Source organism: Ammospiza nelsoni, chromosome 18 (genome assembly GCF_027579445.1).
Source record: "Ammospiza nelsoni isolate bAmmNel1 chromosome 18, bAmmNel1.pri, whole genome shotgun sequence".
Classification (NCBI taxonomy): Eukaryota; Metazoa; Chordata; class Aves; order Passeriformes; family Passerellidae; genus Ammospiza; species Ammospiza nelsoni.
The window spans coordinates 407,997-429,034 of record NC_080650.1 but is presented as its reverse complement, the minus strand read 5'-3'; the positions used below and the strand labels follow the sequence as shown (position 1 = coordinate 429,034).

Sequence of the window (21,038 nt, the reverse complement as noted above, 5' to 3'; positions counted from 1 at the left end):
ATTTTTCATCCTTTAATTAAATAACATCAGTGTTCAAATAACAGAGACTGCCTGTCAGAGAGTACAGTGCAGTCATTCAAGTGATCTCCACCAGAATAATTACCCTACAATCAAGCAGTAATTTGCCTTTTCAAGGAGACTGAATGATCCAGATTGATTGAGAAAAATGAGCTGTTTTTAAAAATAGGAAATTAGAGATGTTCATTTCACATTCTACATTTAAAAAAAATAATTAATGGTGAGATGCCATTTGGCTAATCTGGAATGGCTTCAGACAAACCCCAGGATGGGTTGGTACCTCCAGGCTGACACCGGGGGAGTCAGAGCTGGGTATTTGTGAATTGACCTCAGCACTGAGGCCTTTTCACAGTGGGGTTTGTCTTGTCCTCAGCCTGTGTGGAATTATTGACCCTCTGAGGGTCCCCACCTTCCCCCTTTCCTGCCTGGCAGCACTTGGGGCTGCCCTTGCACACAGGAAAATGACCGGACAAGGGAATCGCTGCCTTGACAGCAATTGGTTATTTTCAGTCCTGGAAATATAATTCTTTTTCTGTCTTTCCCTTTTCTTTTAATCTGGCCTTTAAATTTGTGATTAATCCTTTTAATGAAACCTCAATGCTGTACAAGACCTCTCTTCAATAGGTATCTGTTTAAATCAAAGTATTTAATCTGAGACAATCACGTTGTATGATCAGAACACTCAGCGCAGGAAAAGGCTGACAGACAAATGGCTGTTTTATGGAAAGCTGGGAGAGGTACAGAGAAATGTATGTAGAGAAAACTCTAAAGCAAGCAAAAGATGTGGCCAGCAAGTTAAATTATAAGGGTAAAGTTTAAAGCAATTTCTTCCAGAAACCCCTGAAGGTTTTGTGGAATAAGGCAATTTCTTCAGTCCTGACACTGCAAGAGCATAAGAAATTGGAATAAAATTACTAAAAATGAAAACAATGTAAACCTCTGCTCAAGCTCTGAACCAAACAGTCGCTGTGTTTCTGTGAAATTCAGAAGATATCGTTAGTGCAAAGAGCTGGCTCTGTGCTCGAGCTGCATTAGAGCTGTGCAGAGAGCTTTTCATGAGGCATTTTGGCTGGGCTGGGCAGGTTTGGGTGAATCTGAGCCCTCCATCACCCCCTTCAGGAGCTGAAAGGGCCAGGATGGGGCCCGGAGCCAGAGGGCTCTGAGCACACCATGCATTTGGGAGGAGAGCCTCCCTTTCTGAGCTGTCTGGGGCTAAAATAAGAACAAAGACTGGAATTATCTGGTTTTGGTAGAGTCCATCTTGCTGCCTTTTTCCCTTTGCTGCTCCAGTTCCAAGCAGGGCCAGGCTGAGCCACCAGGGAATTTTGTTCACAAACCTGGGTGTTCTGCTGCACCCCAGGGGCCTCATCCCTTTGGAAATGCTCAGCATGCAGCTCCTCACGGGCTCTTGGCTTTTGCTCTAGCTCTGCAACAAAGCTGTGGGTGCTCCTCTCTCACAATTCTCTTGTTTCCATTCGTTTAACTGCAGTTTTTAGGGCTGTTGCTGAATTAAAGTATAAGTTGGTTTTGTTCAGAATAGCAGTCCTGAATGTGTGAATCTGCTTTCTGAAAGGGTGACTATTAAGATGGATCTCTTTGCATAAGAAGCTGATTTTCATGTATTTACCCCATGCTTTTACTGCCCCATGGTCCCTCAATTAGGGCTTCTGTGGTTCCCTTGATCACTGTGCTTGTGAGCTGTGTAAAGTGAGTGCTTGTGATCACAAAGGCAAAGGGAAAAGATAATTTTACACTGACCAAGCCTTTGATATCCAAGCCCCATTCCTGGACCCGGCACAATCCACTTCTGTAACTTGGGGCAAGCTGTTTAAATGCAGTTGGGGCACTTGGATCAGGCAGAAAGCAGAGTGGGGAATTATCTCAGGAAGGGAAATGGTCAGTGATAATTCAGTTTGCCCGTCTGTGTGATGGACACAGGGGGTGGCTTGAGGCAAAGAATCCGAGGCATGCTGGGCACCCCAAGGGGCCCAAATGAAACCATGTGTGCTCCTAATGAAATAAAACTCAGGAGTGGGAAAGTCAATTTGATTGTGCTTTGAGGGCTGTGTTGAGGGCCCAGTTCATGGGGGAGCAAAGAGCAGGCCAGCTCATCCAGTCCAAGCAGTTAAGGAGGCTTCCCCCCAGACACCTGATCTCACCTGGAGCCCTCTGTGCCCCCTCAGGAGATGCTGCAGTGCCCAGGTGAGCAGGACAAAATTCCTCTTTGGTTGAACTCAATTTTCCTCAAAGTCCCCGGGAGCAACTGGACTGGGGTTTACAGAACAAGTTATTTTAGTCCTTTTTACTGCCACGGATGAGATTGTTTGACTTACAGTTTAAAGCATGTTTTGGGAGAAAAATCACTGTATATAAATGAAAGAAATTATTATTACTATTATGGGGTTCTCCATAACTTTTGTAGTTTATAGGCTGTCAGCATTTTGTTTAGAGGCCCTCTATTTTAGGTGTCTCAGTTTGGCCTTGAAGTTATTCTCAAAGTTAAAAGCTGAAATACTAAAAACCATCTCAAAGCAAAGCTGTTTCCCTTCCCTCTCTTTATCTCATAAAATAAAAACAAGATCTTTAGGAACTTTATATCACTAGGACACAGATAAATAAATGTCATTGCTGGCTTCAGGCTCTGTTGAGTGCTAAAATTAAAAAAAAGCCAAACCCAGAGCCCCAGATACATCAGAGAACAAAGGAACCCCAAAGCATTGTTTGTGTTTTATCCTGATGCAAACCTGGCGAAGGCTTTGCCCCAGCAGGGCTGATCTGTGGCTCAGGTGAATGTGGTGCACCTGATCCTCCTGCACCCGAATCAGAGACCAAACCCCTTCACTGGGAGAGGAAAATTGGGCAGAGCAGGAGGGGCTGCTGTGTTTGGGTCAGGAAATGTGGAAAAAACAAACACCACGAGTGTCCTTGGAGCTGTGGGTGATAAATGCCCCTGCAGCATTACCTGTGCTGTGCTGAGCCACCTGAGCCACCTGGGCCACCTCTCTGTCCTTGGAACAGACAGGTAGGGCTCAATTTAACTAACGTTTTCTTCATTAAATTAGAGCCTGAAAACCCAGGGAGTGTGACCGGGAGGAGGAACATCAAAATGTTTTGAACATGTCGCAGTACTTCTGTTCAAAATTAGGGGACAATTCTCTGATCACTCGGTGATTTCTGCAGGGAAATGCATGCAGACACAGGGTTTGTGTCACAGCCCAGGCTCAGCCCTGCCGAACCCACCCTGGAGCTCCCTGTGGCTCCAGTGGGACATAAAGAGATTAAAGATGATGCCAGAGTTCATACTGAGCTGCCTTAGTGAGCCCATTGTCAATAGGAGCTTTTCCAGCAGAGACATGAGAGGTGAAACCCCCCTGGAACAGCTGACTCACCTCGCCAGGTGTGGCCCTTGGGGTTTGCTGCTCCTCCTGCTCTGCTGGGCTTGCATGTGGGAAGGACCGGGGGATTTTGGCAGGGCAAACAACGGGAAGAGACACAGGAACAAATCTCCAGAAAAAGACGGGTTGGATCAATATTTTGCTGGTGGGAAATAAGCAAAAATGAAGCATTAGTGTGTAAAAAAGAAATAAGAGGCCTGACTGTGCTTCTGGTGGGAGTGCTTGGAGGGTTCCCTGAGCTGCAGCGTGCATCCTGCTGGAAATGAACCCAACACGTGCTGGGCACCACCAGAGGGGAGCACAGCACGGTTTGAAAGGGCAGCAGGGATAATTCATTGGTAAATAACATTTCAGACAGGATTTTGGCAAGGAATGGAAGAAAATAAAACTTTTGAAAGTTTTATTGGAGCTTTCATAAGTTTTATTTTCTTTCATTCCTGGGCATTCTCTCTGTAGTGCTCTGAGACAGGAGGGAGACTCCTTGTGTGAGTCCCAGAGCAAGGAATGGCTTTGCTTTCCCCCTCTGTCCCCTCTGCTGCATTTTCAGTCCCAGAGCAAGGAATGGCTTTGCTTTCCCTCTCTGTGCCCTCTGCTGCTTTCTGAGTCCCTGCAGCACGAGCAGGCCATCATGAGGGGCTGGCCATGAAGCAGAAGATTGCCTTTAAATGATATTTCTTGCCTTTGTGTTGATGCTCAGGGCAGTTTCATTCGGTTAAGCTGGTGATGGATGCCTGGGCTGTCCCGCAGTGGTGTGAGCCCAGCAGTGAATTTGTGGGGTTCTTTCTGTGTGCTGTGAGTGCAGCAGAGCCCTCTGTGTGCAGGGCAGGGCTCCAGGACAAAGGGAAAAGCTCCCAGGGGCTGCCTTGGTGTCCCTGGGCTTGGCTGTGCTGCAGAGAATCCAAACACTGCTCTGGGGAACGCTGCTCTGCCCCTTCCTTCAGTTCTAGAAATCCTTGAGTTTGAATTATTTTCCACAAGAGTTTGTGCAGGAGCCTCTGATGTGTGCAGGAAAGGACCTGGCATTTCCAATGAAGCACCTTTTGTGTCCCTCTGGGTGAGCAGGGACGGTGTGAGCACAGGGTAGGTATGCTCAGCACGTGCCATTTTTGGTTAGGAGGGCACTAAAAAGGTTCCTAAGCTGTAAGTCATGGTTGGAAGGAATCTCTTGACTTATTTGGATTGTGTATCACTCTGTGACCAGCTAGCCATCATCTCTTTATTAAAAAAACGCATTGATTTTCTGGGCTGTCAGCCACTTATTATTTATAAAGAGGTCTTAATTGGAAGTGCTGTCCCATTGGAAATATTCCCATGAGCACCAGCAAGGATGTTTCCCAAAATAGCCTGTTTAGCAAAAGAAAGAAATCTTCAACCTCTGTGGCATAAAACACCCTCAGCTCTCACCCGGATGATGCTGAAGAGTTTCTGCCATGCTGGGAGGCACTGTGCTCCTGAAAATGAACACGTTTTATGTTCCTAACCTGGGCTGCCCTGCTGTGGATAGCCCTGATGGCTGTGCCTTGTGCCACGGGAGTCAGGGCAGCTCCTTGGGCTCAGGGCTCCTCTGAGCCCTGCAGAGCCCCTGGCACACAGCACTCTGCTGAAGGGTTTGGGTTTTTGGTCTGTAACTTTTCTGGTGGTCTGCAGAATCTTCCCAGTCAACTGAATTGTGCACTCAGCCATTTCTGTTCACACACAGTTATGGTTCTATCAGATCTAAAAGCATTTCCACTATTGGTGTAATATGTTTTTCTCAAAGAAGAATCAAGACAAGGAGATTCACTGATGGTTTACAGGGTGGTGTGTCCAGGAGCTCACAGGAATGTCACACTCATTTATTTTATGAAACTCCTGGCCACTGAAGCCTGACCAGGAGCTGAAAACCCAGGTTACCCATGAGGAGGCATTTCCCTTAAAACCCAGGTTACCCATGAGGAGGCATTTCCCTTAAAACCCAGGTTACCATGAGGAGGCATTTCCCCTAAAACCCAGGTTACCCATGAGGAGGCATTTCCCTTAAAACCCAGGTTACCCATGAGGAGGCATTTCCCTTAAAACCCAGGTTACCATAAGGAGACATTTCCCCTAAAGCCCAGGTTACCATGAGGAGACATTTCCCTGAAGGGCAGGAAAGGAGCCTAGCATAGCAGTGCTGCCATTGAAGGGAGAAGATAATTTCTCATTCTCTGCCCATCTAAAGCTGTTGCACTCACCAACAGACAAGGGAGTTGGGAGGCTTTGCAAAGCTCTGCTGTGCACATTCCTCAGACCATTAGATCAGTTTCCAGAGGGACCCACGCTCGTTTCAGGGATTTTGGAGAAACTGAGCCCTGGGCCAGCAGGGCTGGGAGCTGGGAAACGGAGGAATATTCACATTTCATGGCAGGGGATGCCTTCGTGTGGCACCTGAGACCTGGCTGATGAACCAGCCCATCCCTGTGGAGGGGTTTGGGGTTTGCTCCGTCCCTGCCATTCCTATGGGGAGTTTTGGGGTTTTGCCCCATCCCTGCACCCCCTGTGGCACGGTGGGGTTGCTGTGCCCCCCTGCCCACTCCCCCTTCAGTGGATGTTCATGCAAGCCTTCAGCTGGGCACAGCCTGATGTTATTGCAACCTGACCAAAGATTGAGAGGTTGAATGTGCTCCTCCTTTGAAACTTCCATCCTGGTTATCCCAGGAAAAGCCCAGTGCTGCACATGGCAATCCCAGCCTGCCAGAGCAGTGGTTTGCTGTGCTGCTGGGAGCCCACCCTGCCCTGGCAGCTCTGCAGCCCTCTGTGCTGGGAGGGATGGGCACGGGTCCTGTCCCTGCTGCACCAACACACACTCACCTCTCTGTCCCTGCTGCACCAACACACACTCACCTCTCTGTCCCTGCTGCACCAACACACACTCACCTCTCTGTCCCTGCTGCACCAACACAACATTCACGTCCCTGTCCCTGCTGCACCAACACAACATTCACCTCCCTGTCCCTGCTGCACCAACACTCACCTCTCTGTCCCTGGGCACTGCAGGAGGAGCAGCCTGGCTGTGTTCCTGCCCCTGCTGCACCAACACTCACCTCTCTGCCCCTGCTGCACCAACACAACATTCACCTCTCTGCCCCTGCTGCACCAACACTCACCTCTCTGTCCCTGCTGCACCAACACAACATTCACCTCTCTTTCACCTCTCTGCCCCTGCTCTGTCTGGGACGTGCACACTGCTTCCCTGACTCCCGCTCCCTCATCTGAAAAATCAACTCCGTGGCTCAGTCTCGCATTGCTCAGCCTCCTAGCTGGAGTTAATGCTCCAGGCCTAATTCCAGGCTGGTTCTCAATTTGCTGGATGCGGTTGATGCACACACCAAATAGTTCTGGCGCCCCGGTGCTTCCTGTGAATGAAAAATGACACGGAATAGTTTGTGCGAATTTCATCCCCATTCATGCAGCAGACTAAAAGACAACTCATGTTTGGCAAATACACAGGAATGGGAGAAAAGATTCAAATCGGAGGAAAAAAATGTAAATGTTCTCAAGAGAGGGTTTTTCCCACAATGGAAAGGAAAAATAAATTTAAAAAAAAGGCAGTAATGGAAACCATTGAAAGATGTGGTCAGGAGAGTGTAATATCTTAATGAGGTGCTAAGATCTAGGCAATATTCTTGCAAGAGGGTGTGTTACATCTCCTCGAAGCTCTTGGGGCATTACAGAGGAGAGGTTTTATGTCTGGATGAGGATGAGGATGGAGTGCAGCCCCAGCTGGGCTGTGTCTGGACAGCTCAGCCCCACTCCTGTCCCCCTTGCGTGGCTCCTCTTTATTTATTGACTGTACTTAGCACAGCAGCTGTAACTTATTAAAGCAAAGAAACGTGCACGTTTGTGGGGTAACTGGCTGGTTTTGGCTCATTTTTGCTTTGTTGGCTAGAAATGGTCAACTGAAGCAGAGGGATGGGTGTGTATGTGTGTGTGTGTGTGTCCCTGGCCAGAGCCGGGCAGGGGGCTCGGGGACAGCCCTGGATCTGGGCAGGCTCCTGGATTTGCTCTCTGGGAAATGCCGAGCTCAGGTGGGGCTCAGGTGGGGGCTCAGGTGGGAGCTCAGGTGGGGGCTCAGGTGGGCGCTCAGGTGGGGGCTCAGGTGAGGGCTCAGGTGGGCGCTCAGGCGGGACCCCAGGTGGGAGCTCAGGTGGGGGCTCAGGTGGGCGCTCAGGTGGGAGCTCAGGTGAGGGCTCAGGTGGGCGCTCAGGTGAGGGCTCAGGTGGGGGCTCAGGTGGGAGCTCAGGTGGGCGCTCAGGTGGGAGCTCAGGTGAGGGCTCAGGTGGGCGCTCAGGTGAGGGCTCAGGTGGGGGCTCAGGTGGGAGCTCAGGTGAGGGCTCAGGTGGGCGCTCAGGTGAGGGCTCAGGTGGGAGCTCAGGCGGGACCCCAGGTGGGGGCTCAGGTGGGAGCTGGGGCTGGGCTCCCCTGTCCCAGCAGGGCACACAGCCTGTGCCCATTACTTTACTCCATTACCCCGTCAATTCCTGGATAATGATGGGGACTGAGACGGAGAGACGGGAAAGAACCTGTGGAAAGTCGCATGGGAAAAGCGAATTGGGGAATAAAACCAAATGTCCCGAATCCAAGTGACTTTTTGGTCACACAAAGTAAACATTCCCCTATCTCACCTAGCGGGCCCGAATATCTCGTCCTTAAGCAGGCGTAAGGTTCTGTAATATTTTCCAGTCTGCTTGCAGCAGCCTTATCGCGTGGCTGTGCTGCGGGGCTTGTGGTGAGCGGTGGCGCCGCTCGGAATGCTCATTGTGCTCTGTCATTATTTGTACCCCAGAGTTCCCATTGTCCCGGGAGATCAGCAGGGCATGGGAGGGCTGAGAGGGGCAGTACAGAACAGAGGCTGCACATGGGATTCACAAGGAATGTGAGGCGCTGCTTTCACAGCCGACATTCGCATAGCCGGGGTTTAATGAGAATGGAAAACGCCAGCATATAAATCCAGCCCTAAAAAATATATCCACAACAAACCACTGAGTGGTAAATATTTTCGCCATTAAGCCTGGCACTCCGTTCCTGACGTGAGCTATTAAAACTCCTCCTAAAGCTTTCAATAAATCAGGCCTTCAAAACTCCCTTTCAAACACGCTGCTCTGTATGGAAGGGAATGAGCCCGCAGAGGGATGAGGACAAACCAGCTGAGTATCCTCAAAAACTTGGGTTTTTCCAAGGCATGAAATTCAGACCTGATCAAACTCTGACCAAAGCTGACCAAGGGGGTTCCAACAGCCCTGGAGCATCCCTGGAGCATCCCTGTGTTAGGAAAATTAATCCACAAACACCAGAGGTTTATGTCCAAAAAAGAGACAGAGGAGTCCTTTCTGGCTTTATTCCAATAAAGGGAGAGGCCATGGGGCATTCCCTAGCATCTCTCAGATTTTTGGAGGATGCAGCCTCCTTTTAATCCTAATTTCCAGCTGCATTTCCCTTCTCTCTTTCCCCATTGGCTGAGGTACCTGAGAGGTACAGACCTCCCAAAATACCTGATACCAAAGATTTTCTTCTAATGTATAACCCTCCCTTTTAATTTTTAATTCTTACTGCATTTAGGGGTTTTCCCCCATTTCTGAGGTACTTGGAAGGTTCAAACTTCCCAATATGCCTGATACCGAAAATTCCTCTCTAATGTCTAACCTTCCCTTTTCATTTTAATTCTTACGGAATTTAGGAGTTTTCCTTCCCCATTGTTTCTTTCCTCTCTCAATGTCCAATTTCATTTACCAGCAAGCCTAAACTTTATTTGTAAAAGCAAAATATCTTTTTCCATTCATCTATCAGTGGAATCCTTCTCGTTGTTTCTTTTATCTCCCACCCAGTGCTGGTTTTGTCTGCCAGTAGACCCAGAGCTTGTTTGGAAAAACAAATCTGCTGTTCCTCTCAATCAGAGCATCCCTGGAGCATCCCTGGAGTGTTCCCAGAGCTCCCCCAGCCCCTCTGGCACCGCTGCTCCGGGGATGCTCCGGGGATGCTCCGAGGATGCTCCGAGGATGCTCCTGGGACACTCCTGCCCCTGTTCCTGTCCCTGCTGCCTGCAGGGTTTGGCCCCATCCGACCCCTCCTGCTCCCAGGGTCTCCTGTCCCCAGCAGGCAGCTCTGTCCCTGGGGGTGAAGGGCAGGGGGTTGCAGCTTTTGTGGAGAAGATGAACGCACTGTTCCCAAATATTCCATAAACAGCTCATTATTCCTCTTATTATCATGCAGAGTAAGTGAAATTTTAATGTTTCACCGCTCCGGGCTGTCAAAGTCCTTGTGCTCTTCAAAGAGGAGGGCTCGGATTCCGTTCAGTCTTTGTGGAGGGAAATTAGGGCATCTTTGTGCTTTTTAAAGATATGTTTAGAAAAGGTCATACGTACTGCTTCTTCACTTGGAAGTGTATCTCGGGATAACCACAATGTCCTGCTGTGTGAAAAATTGCCTGAAAGGTCTCTAAAGCCTTCTCCATACTAAATATGAGTGAATATGGATTGATTCTTCTTAATTATGACTTTCACTCTTGCAGGAAACAGATGTTGGCTAACTCAGATTTCATTTCTGGCTTGGCAGAGAAGTGCATACAACTGGAATCAATGAGGGCCAGTGAGAATTGCCATTGCTGCTGGCTTTTTGAGCTTGGTGCTGCTTTTGAGTTCTGCACAACTTCTTGCTGTCGCTGGAGCTCATTATCAGCAGGCAGAAAATCTGTGTATTCGGGGGGTTTCATTGCACCTGAGCTTGGTGAAAGCAGAAATGCAGGAGTGGTGGGCTCGGCCCTGGCTGCTGCCACTCCTGATGCTGGGGCTGAGCTGCCCCAGGTTCTCCCTTCTCACCTGAATTCCCTGCCTCAGTGACAGGGACAGGGAATCACAGTGAGATGCTGACTGTCCTGAGTAGTTCCTGTCTGCTGCAAATGTTCCTTTTCTTATAAAAAAAAATTATAAAAAGCCAGCAGGAGGAAAAGTCCAGGCACTGTTTTGGAAAGCAAGAATTGTGGAAATTCTGCCTAATAGGAAAAGTATTTTTAAAACTGGTTCTCCTGTGTGCATCCCTTTAAGGGATTCTGGTCCATGCCTGCCTCCTGGTCCCTGTCACAGCTGCTGCCACTGCCTGGACAGTGTTCCCTGCCCAGAGCTCTCTGCTGGGCCTGCAGGGCTGCGTGGCAAGGGGAAACATCTCTGTCGTTGTCAAAACACAGGTAAATGGGGGAGAGGAAGGTTCGTTTGCTTCTTTAATCATGCTTCTGTTGGATTAGAGAACGTGTCCTTTTATAAATGGCTTTTTCTGCAGCAGTCAGACCAGTTGTTTTCCTTTGGGAATGCTTTCACATGAGTTTTTAAAGAAAAAACAGAGCAGATTAACAAAGGGTGCATAGGAGGCATGTCTACTTCTTGTTTTAGAAAAGCAACACATTTTTAATGTAATAATGCAGAGTAGCAGAAAAAGGCACAGAATAGAAAACAACCATAACAAAAGGCACCACAGTCTATTTCATTAAGCAGTTTTGGAAAGTTATCCTGGATTTGTATCAGCATTATCACAACATCTATTGCATTATTCTGCTTGTAGACTGACTTTGCCTCAGTGTCACTGGCTCAGCTCTGCCCTCACTCCATCCCTCCATGCAGCTTTACATGGCTCTGTACACAGAATTTTACATATGGATGTAACTGTTTAACCGGAAGGACATAGCACAACTCTCTCACTGCTATGTTGCTAATTATGTAAATGAGACTACTTATTGAGAGACAATACTAATATTTTCACCTCTTCTTTCTTTGGAATAGAGCTGTGCTTTAAGGAACATGAAAAATGCTTTCACTTAAGCATTAAGGCAGCTTTTCACACAGATCATCAGTTCAGTTCTGTCTATTGGTGCTTACACAAGGAAAGCTGCCACGCTGAGCTCTGCTTCTCCCTGACTGGCATTTAAATTTTTTAAACATCAAATATTTACTGATGTAACCCAGTTGCTCACCAAATTGAATTTCAAAGGTCCTTATCCTGCAGTTTCTGTTTGTGCACATCTCCCATTCAATGCATCTCTAATGAAAATGAACCTGCTTCTTTCTGGAGCTGTTTTTTAACCTTTCTGTGCTCTCCTTTATTACCATGATTTACAACAATATTGTGAGTGTTCTTAATCCAGGCTGCAGTCAGTGGGTGTTTGCCATGGGTTTGCGCTGCAGTGCTGCATCTTAAATGGTTCTGGCGTCCAGACTGGAACAGCTTTGGCTTGCAGCCCCTCACCACGCCCAGTGCTCACAGCCCACAGAGCAGGAAAGGGAAATGCACTGGAAAGCATTTGAGATCTTTGAGGCTGAGCAAGGTGGGGAAGCACAGCCCCAGAGGGCTCTGATTGGGGCTGAGCAAGGTGAGGTTTGTGCTCAGGGGTCCTGGGGCTCCCACCAGCTCTGCCCCTGATGCTGCGCTCAGTGAAACCCAGAGGGGTTTCTTGGGTGGAATTTCTCTGCTGTGGTGGGAATTCTGCAGCTGGAAAATTAAAGAAAAGCCACCTGGAGCTCTGTGTGTGTGTGTTTGGGGAGCTGATAATTTAAACGCAGGGGTTGCAGTTTCTGCTGGCAGAATTCCTTGAGCAGTGAGGAGAGAACTGGTGTTGATGCTGCTGAGCACCCAGGGACAGAGAGCAGAGCTGCTGCTCCTTTATCAGTGTCTGAGCTGCAGGCAGGGCACCTGAAATGCACCCCAGGAGCACCCAAACCCAGAGAGCAGAGCTGCTGCTCCTTGAGCACAAAATGCGCCACATTTCCTGCTACATGCACCTGAAATGCACCCCAGGAGCACCCAAACCCAGAGAGCAGCAGAGCTGCTGCTCCTTGAGCAGGAAATGCGCCACATTTCCTGCTAAGTGCACCTGAAATGCACCCCAGGAGCAGCCAGGGACAGATCACAGGTGAGGCTGTGACAGGACAGGGCTGACAGCCCTCACTGGCTCATGCAAGTGCTCACACGTTGCCTTGGCAGCTGCTGCATGCAGCCCCTTGTGCGGTGCTGTAAAAAAGATGGGATTCTCATAAGAGAATGGCATTTTTATTCAAATGGATGTGGGCTTGAAAAACAACAAGATCCTCTGATGTTCTACACATTTGAAAGCAGTAATTTTTTTTTTTTTTTTTGCTGTGTGCCATAATTAAAGAAGAAAGCAGCAGGACAATTCCCTCGTCCATTCCCTCCTCCTTTTCCCTCTCTCTTATAGAAATGATATCTGGTAGAGCAGCCAAGATATTTTTCAGTCTGCTGCTCATCGGTCTTTTCATTACTTTTCTGTTCTCACACTGCTTGCCCAGTACAGCATCTGTTAAATAGACAACTCTGAGAACTGGGGAAGGATATTGGTGAAATATTTGATTAATACTATTTTTGCAGGAAATTGATATGTCAACTATTTTTAGCCTCAGGCAAAGGAATAATCAAACCCAATCCATGTGGCAACCTTCTCCAATTTCAGATGACTTTATAACCTCTGATATTTCACTCATTTTTTCTTTTATATTGCAGTCTGTCACAGCCTCCCACCCTTGGTGATTTCATGCAGTTTTTTTAACTGTGTGATTGTCCCATTAGGAAATACATTCAGCAAACTTTCCTGTTGGAAAGTGTTGTGCTCATTGCTTCAGAAAGTGTGTGCTGGCACGGCTCTGTTCACAACAATGAAACATCTGAAAGTCTGGCTTTTATCCATAACACACTCTAATTCCCTATTCATAACTGAAATTCCTTTTTGTGCAATTTGTCATTTTTTTTTCATTACATAAACTAGTTACATCTTAGGGTGAATCAGTCAAACGGACTCTAAATTAACATAGTTGGCTGATCTGAGCCCCAGATCTGTTGCAATGCAGATTTCCAGAGCTTGGAAGAAAACAGCCAATACAGCCACCGTAGACAGGGGTGATTATTCTTTCTGTCTGTCTTTTTCCAGGTAACTGAGCAGACGAATGTACCCTAAAGCTTTAATCTTCTGGCTAATTAGGAGAAATAGCTGGAAAGGAAAGTCAATAAACCGTGTGAGCCTGAATAGGTCACGCTAACAGTCAGGATGTCACTGTGAGGACGGAAAATCCTTACATTAGATGCATCATTTTAGTCTCTAATTTAATCCATAGAACAGAATCAAAATTTGTTTTGAACTGTACGCACATAAGTGAGGAAACAGAGACAAATTGAACTTGGTGGGGTAAATTGTCAGCTGTTTGGATGAGAGGAAGCCGACGAGAGGAAGGCCAGCTGCCTGGGCTGGGAGATGCTGAGTTTAGGTCAGCGGCAGCCCTGCCCCAAAGGCTCCTCCTTTCACCCTGGAGAAGGAAGGCGCTCACCCTCCGCTCCTGTGGCACCGCTGTGTGCCCAAATGTTTGCGTTCTGAATCCAGGGAGGAGAGGAGAGGAGAGGAGAGGAGAGGAGAGGAGAGGAGAGGAGAGGAGAGGAGAGGAGAGGAGAGGAGAGGAGAGGAGAGGAGAGGAGAGGAGAGGAGAGGAGAGGAGAGGAGAGGAGAGGAGAGGAGAGACCAGCAATCTCACAAAGGTTCACCCCACCCGCTGTGGCTGCTGCTCCTTGGCAAGCCTTGCCCAAGCAGCTGCTGCCTGTTTTCCTCTGCAGTTGTGTTCTGACATTTCCTGCAGGTTCCAGCAGCCCTCTCAGCCCCCGTTTCCCGGCCTCCTCTTCCTCCCAGCACGGCCTGTGGTTTCCTGGCTCCCACGAGGGCTGGGGTCCCCCCACACGTCCCTGTGAGCAGCTCTGGGCTTTGCTGGGCTCACTGGGGCAGGGTCTCACAGCCGTGGGGCCAGACAGACAGACAGACAGACAGACTGACAATGCAGAGCTATTCAGGCTGGAAAGGACTCTCAGAGCCTTGGGTGTGAGCACAGACAGACAGACAGACATGCACAGAATTATTCAGGCTGGAAAAGACCCTCAGAGCCTCAAGTGTGCACACAGACAGACATGCACAGAATTATTCAGGCTGGAAAAACCCTCCTAAGCTGGGTCCCAGCAGTCCCTCCTCAGGGCACAGGCTCAGCACACAGGCACTGACTCTGCCCCTGCTTTGGTGCCTCTTTCAGTGTAATTTTTCCTCTCTCAGTGCAATTCTTTTTGCATGAGAAGCTGCATGTGGCCCCCTCCGTGCAGAAGGAGTGATTTGAATAATTTGGATTACAGAGAGCACATGCACAGATCCTGGATTATTTAGTGTGCTGCTGCTTTCCCTCCCCTGAAAGCTTCATAAACTGTCCTTTCACAGGCTTTTAATAAACACTCAAGTGACTTAATCTTTTAGTGTAAAGGCCTACTTGTATTTTAAGCTTTCTGTTATCAATGTCATTAAATCAATATCCCCAGTTCTACAGGATCCAAGCCACATACAAGCTGTCACACACAGTTTAACTTTAAAAGGGCAATATTGAGGTACAGTCAGTTCCTTTTTCATAGATTAGAGAGTACTTTGAAGTAGAGCTGTTGAAGATCAGAGGGAGTTTATTCCTCTGCAGCCAGTTTCTTACGTGTTGGGGGCTCTCCATCCTAATGACAGTTCTGCTGCAGAACTTCAGTGAAGCCTCAGAAGATGAGTGTTTTATGCAGTTATCATAAATGGCACGAAAGCCTTTTGGAGATTATATAATGGGTGATAAAACACGGGACAGATTCTTTAAGAGAAATAAGAAGGAAAATTAGGATAGACTTTTCTTTGCCATTCTTTAATCTGTTTATCTATTTTTCATTATTATTATTTACTTATCCTTTGTGCATCTGAGTGCACACACAGCTCAGGACAGGTCAGAGCCTCACTTGGTGTGGTTCATTGTCTAATGAGTGACATCTGTGTTTAGAGTTAGGATGGAGAAAAACAAGGACTTGTTTCTTGCCAGAGAGATGTAATTGAGGGTAAAGCATACATCTGGGATTTATTTGTGTAAAACATGCACGACTGCAGTACCATGTCTCCTTCCAACCTGACCCTGAGATGCCCCTTCCATTTAGAGTATTAGAATCCAGACTTATCCAGAGAAATCTTACAAATCAGAAATGGCAGTTATTGCTCCATCTTTGCTGTCATTACAGCAGATCTTTCTCTCTCTCCCTTTCTGTGGTTTTTTAGCTGCTGTCTGTCACAGAAGTGAAATAATTTGTAATAGAAGGCAGCTGTAGGTTCTCTCAGTTGTTCACTTCAGGAGGGATGGTGGATGTCACATCACTGGGCACAGCTGGTGCTCGGGGACAGTGCTGGGGTGACAGTCCTGCATAGTATAGGTGGCCTTTGAGTCCCAGTAAAATATCTGTATTGCACTTGAATATCTGCACATCGGCCTTGCCCCGGTAGGTCCCAGTTCTTGATGGGCTGCAGCTGCCATGTCCTTCATTGGGCTGCAGCTGTGGCCAGTGAAGATAACTGGATAAGAGGGGTGGGCTGGCCAGTCAGGAACAACATGCAGAAGAAGAGGGAGTCTGTGCTGTGAAGATCTGCAGCCGTAAGAAAACACTGAGGGGGTATGGGACTTGAGAAATATGATAACAGCCCTGATGTGATAATAGTCTGAAATATGATAACAGCCCTGGTGTGACAGTGACAGTCCTCCCTCACAAAGCACCTGACCTGCAGCTCCACCCTGGGATAAAGGCTGGGGGAAAGGTGAGGCAGGAGCTGCAAACCTGGGCCAGGAATGAGCTCAGGGAGATAAGAAAATTCCGTTTATGCTGTGCAGGGGTGTGGGCTGAGCAGGGAATGAATGCCCTTATCTGCAGCACAGCTGGGAAGCGTGTGCAGCCCTGCAAGCCCTGGCTGGGCAGAAATTCTCAGTTATCTCCAGGCAGGAGGGAGCTGTGCCACCTTGTGCCTGACGCTCCTGGGAGAGGAGAAGGAGAATTGCATCAGGAACTTCTTGTACTTGGTTGAGTTTCAGCAGGGTGAGGTGGTGGGGTTTTTTCCTTCATTCCCTAAAACAAGGAGAGCAGAACTTGATTATCTTTGGTCTTGACAGCAGAACTGTGTTGCAATAATCCAAGAGCTGTTAATTCACCAGTGATTTTTTTTTTTTTATGTTGAAGACTCTTGTAATTAAAAAATTGCCGTAAGGCAGGGCCCACATAATGTGGGATTTAGGGATTTATGTATTAGAAAGGGTTGAACAAACACTGGAAATTCTCTAGTTTGCATATTTTGTCTGTAACAAAATATTACTTCACTCCAATATAATTTGAATAATATTGTCATCAAGCTCATGTAACGGAGTGGAGAATGGGATCTCAAAGCTTCTGGAATACAGGAGATTGAGTTAGTTGCTAAACCTGTTTATGGAAGATAGAAATTATGTCATTATAATGCTGAGGTGTGCTAAAATAAAATCTTGAATTACAGCATGGCTCTTTCAGTTTGAATGTATGTTTTAAAATAATTGCTGTTGTGGAAAGAAAATGTCTGGGAGTTGGTCATTGTAGTGCACATATTTCAGAGTTGTTAATCGTAAAATGTGACATTTTTATTGCACAGTGAGAACAAACGATGAACAAAACCCAAAGAAGCCAAGTATAGCTGAGGAATGATGTCCCAGTCCTGCAGAAATGAACACCAGTGTTTGTGCTTATGTACAATTGTGATCCTGGTTTGCTGCTTAAAGGAGCCACAGATTCCTCATTCAGAGCAGGGAAAGTTTAATCCCAGTGCGGAAAATTAAGGCTGAATATCATCTCAGCATGTTTGGAGCTTGTGTTGAAGATGTGAGGACTGAACAATTTCGCTGCCAGTTCTGCTGTGTTAATCTCAGAACTATTGTAGTCTCTTGAAATCATTGTAGCAATGAGAATGTGAAGTAGATTAATAGTGGAATTTAGCCCTTTTTAAATGCTCCTTCAGGGTTTCTGTTTTTCTCTTGCAGACGCCCAGACAATACAGCCAAGCACTAAATAAAAGCAACAGAGTTCATCTTTACTGTGCATTCCTGGATTATAGGTACGTTGCATAATTCCACATTCTTTAGCTTGGTTTTATTTCATTACACTTACTTCGTGATGCTGTGTATTTATATCCTTCTTGCTTCCCTTCATTCATGGAAATGGTTAAAGAAATGGAACCACTGGCTTACAAAACCCACAATCTGATTGTTTCTCCTTGTCACAGACAGGAGAGCTGGTATTCCCAGCCCCTGGGTTGGGCGGTGATTGGGAGCTGGAAACGTTTTGTGATCAAAGTCGCAGCCTGATACAAATCCTGCTTATCTTGTTTTGTGAGTGAGTCCGCTTGGGCACCTGCTCGGGTGCTCCAGGGTGGCAAAGCTCCAGCACAGCTCTGCTCTCACTGGCCCTGTGCCACAGCAGCCTGTGAAATCGGTATTTCAGAGCTGGGAGTTCTGGCCAATGCATGGAATGGATAGCATCACGCAATGGCCCATCTTGAATGCAAATTAGAATTAAAGGGAAATAAATATCACCTCGAATTTCACTCAGAAAATAAGAGCTATGGAAAAGCAGTAGCTTTTTATTCTTTATTTCTTTTTTTTTAGCACTGAATAAATTTAATTTTTTTTCCTTTTGAAATACACTGCTCTTAGTGAACTCATTGAGAAGGAATACAAATGGTGAATTTTTAATTTCATGGGGATTAACAGGTTTTGAGTGCAAGCCTAATTGATGCACAATGGTGTGGGATGCTCTGATCCCTCCTGAGCACCTGCACTTGGGAAGGTCACAGTAATTGTTTCACTGAAGTTCTGTTCACCTGTGCTGAGCTGCCCCAGCTGTTGGCAGTTCCTCGTTGTTATGGTTACTCACAAATTAGGATAAATTAGAAGCAGGTTTTATGAAGCAAATGAAGGTGGCTGGGGCATTGCTCTCCACTGGGGCTGGGGCCCTGGAGGCTTTGTGAGGATACAAACCCAGAAATTAAATCTGTCCTTGCAGATGAGCCAGGATGGGTTTATTCCCTGTGCACCGTAGTTAATTTGGTTTCTGACCCACAGCAGAGTCTCTCTGAGAACTCAAGGAGGTCCTGAAGGGCAGGAGAATGAGGTAATACTTCTCTTTAAGAGGGGAGCACAGACCACTCAGTCAGACGGCAGGACTCGGAGAAATACCAGAAGAGATGAATATTTCCTGTCAAACAGGGGGTGGGTGACCTGCGGTGCCTGATGGATCTTCTGGGTTCCCGCCCCACCCCAAGGCTGGCAGGGCACAGGGAATTCTGGCTCGTCCCAGGAAAAGCCAGCTCATGAGGATCACTGCTCAAAAACAAAGCAAAGCGGCTGAGGATGCTGAGAGCAGCCCCACAGCCTGCCCAGCCATTCCTGCAGCAGGAGCTGCCCCTTGGGTGCAGGGACAGAACTGACCCGGAATTGGTGCTGTCAGCCTGAATTGCTGTGACACTGGGCAAGGTCAGGCACCAGAGAACACTCTGATCCTGGGCCTTTTGCAAGATATTGACTTGTCTGGTACTACAGTTCTCAGAACTGGGTCTGGGTGAAATGCCATAAATGAGATGCAAAATGTAATGTAAATGTAGTTATCATTCATTGATTATAAAACTGGGAGCAGGTCTCTAGAGACGTTCGTGGCGGGCTCTGATCTGTGCCTTGTCCCGTGAATATTTTCCTTTACTGTTTCCATGGTGGAACTGAGAGGACACTCGGTGTTCAGGCGTCTCCAGCCCGAGATGTCTCCAGGCCTTTCCCCGTCCTGTGCAGCACGGAGCGTGTGGCGTTCGCCTCCAGCAGGTGCATTTTGGCAGGGATAACGTTTGGTTTCTGTGCCCCCAGCAACGGAAGCGGCGTCTGGTCCGACGAGGGCTGCGTGAGGCAGAGTGGGGACCTCAACTACTCCGTGTGCCTCTGCAACCACCTCACCAACTTCGCCATCCTGATGCAAGTGGTGCCCCTGCAGGTGAGGCTCAGCGGGGCAGGGACTCTGTCTGGTAGAAATGGACCACAAACACATCAGTTACACCCTCTCATCACCTAAGTGACTGAGGCTGGGTGCACTTATACCCCGCTTGTATTTATTTCTTGTTTCTGTTGTGTTGTCCAGAGAGTTTAATTCACACCCCAGCCCTTTGTGCCTGTCTGTCCAATTGCAGGGGGGCTGGCTTCCTCAGGTCATCCTGTTTTTATCTGGCCGTTATTATCTTTATTGCTTGTAAAGCACCTAATGGCCCCATCTGGTTTCCAAGTACAGTTTTTCTAGGAACTCTTCAGGCTGATAATAAAATGCAGCTTTGCCTCAAGACCTCCCATCTTGTAAGGCAGAAATGTCTTGGGAGAAATGTGCTATTATTAACCCTGTTTTAAGGAGCAGCATTCAGGGAATTAGCCAGGATTAAACAGGACAGCACCAATTAAATGCCTCTGAAAGACTGGTTGGCTCTCCACTGGGAATAGTTCTGAAGGGCCCAGCTTTCAACTAAACAGATTTAGGATTGTGATGATTAATGGGATGCTGCCATAAGTTTTAGTATCATGTGACATTAGTAATTAGAGATCAAAGATATTTCATACAGAATTCTTTGGAATGAGGTTTTCCCGAAGAGGTCTGAAACACATAACTGGGAAAGGCTGGATGTGAATGGACCTTCCAGTGCCTCACAGTCCTGTAATAGCTCCATTTTCAATAGTTTCTCTCTCCTTAAGTTTTTGGTCTGATGCATTTCCATCCACCAGAATGTCTTTCCACAGCTTTGTTTTCCCCTTTATGATAAAAGGAAAATCTCATCCCAAACCTTTGTCCAAGACATTTCCTTTAAATGGACCATTTAGGGTTTTCTTGTGGTACTAATTTTTTTAACTAGTGAAAAGAACTGTTACCTTCATTGTGTGATTGGCATGAAGATGAGAGCCAGGCAAGACAGAATTTCTGCCTTTTGAGCAGCCACAAATTCCCAAAACACCTGCTGAGTAAACCCTGCTGAACCAGCCTGACAATTGGAAGCTTCTCCCAGGTGTCCTTGGAACCCTCTTAAGCAAATGTTAAAATGCTGTGGGTTTTGAGCACATCCTTGTGTTTGCTCACCATGCTCAGGAATTCGTGAGCCAAGGTCCAAAGGGCCCCTTTAAATCACCCCTTGGAACAAATGCTCCAAGACATTGCTGCGGTGATGTTAGATCTGATCTTGAACTTCTGTGTATTTTAATCTTCTGCTCATAAATGAACTGCACAGATAGTATGAAGCAAGTAAAAGAGGGTGGGAGTATGCAATTGCCACATTTGAACAGTTCTGTTTACACAGCTACAATGCATCTGTGGCCAGACAATTTGAAATGGATCACGTTTGTTTTTTTTTTTTTTTGTACGAACACTGTTTTTGACAGAATGTTTATTTTTCTCTGGATTCTGGAAAAAATTAGATTCTTACCCAAAAGGCTCTGCTTTTCATAAAAATTGGAAATAAGTTATTGGACATGAACTGCCTGAAAACTGTAGATTTTTTTCATCAAAAGCTGTATTTTGGTACCAAAAAAAAGGGGGGAATTAACTTTTCATGGGAACTCTCTGGGTGTTTTACACTTCCCTTCTCCTGTGGAAAGTGCCATTCCCTTTCTCCCCAGGGTACGGATAAATCAGCTCTCAGGGGAGCAGAGATTTCCATGCAGCAAAACCAGGAGGGCACAGTTCTGCCAGCCCTGGCAG

At 47.2% G+C, this 21,038-nt stretch overlaps 1 protein-coding gene across 2 annotated transcripts in view; it reads left to right on the top strand.

Moving 5' to 3' along the window:
• ADGRD1 (adhesion G protein-coupled receptor D1) overlaps nt 1-21,038 on the top strand; it is a 108,136-nt gene that overhangs the window by 38,087 nt on the left and 49,011 nt on the right. For both annotated transcript variants that reach the window (XM_059485350.1, XM_059485349.1), the window contains 2 exons: nt 17,303-17,376; nt 19,175-19,298. In XM_059485350.1, the coding sequence (XP_059341333.1) occupies nt 17,303-17,376; nt 19,175-19,298 (198 nt within the window). The remainder of the gene's footprint in view (nt 1-17,302; nt 17,377-19,174; nt 19,299-21,038) is intronic.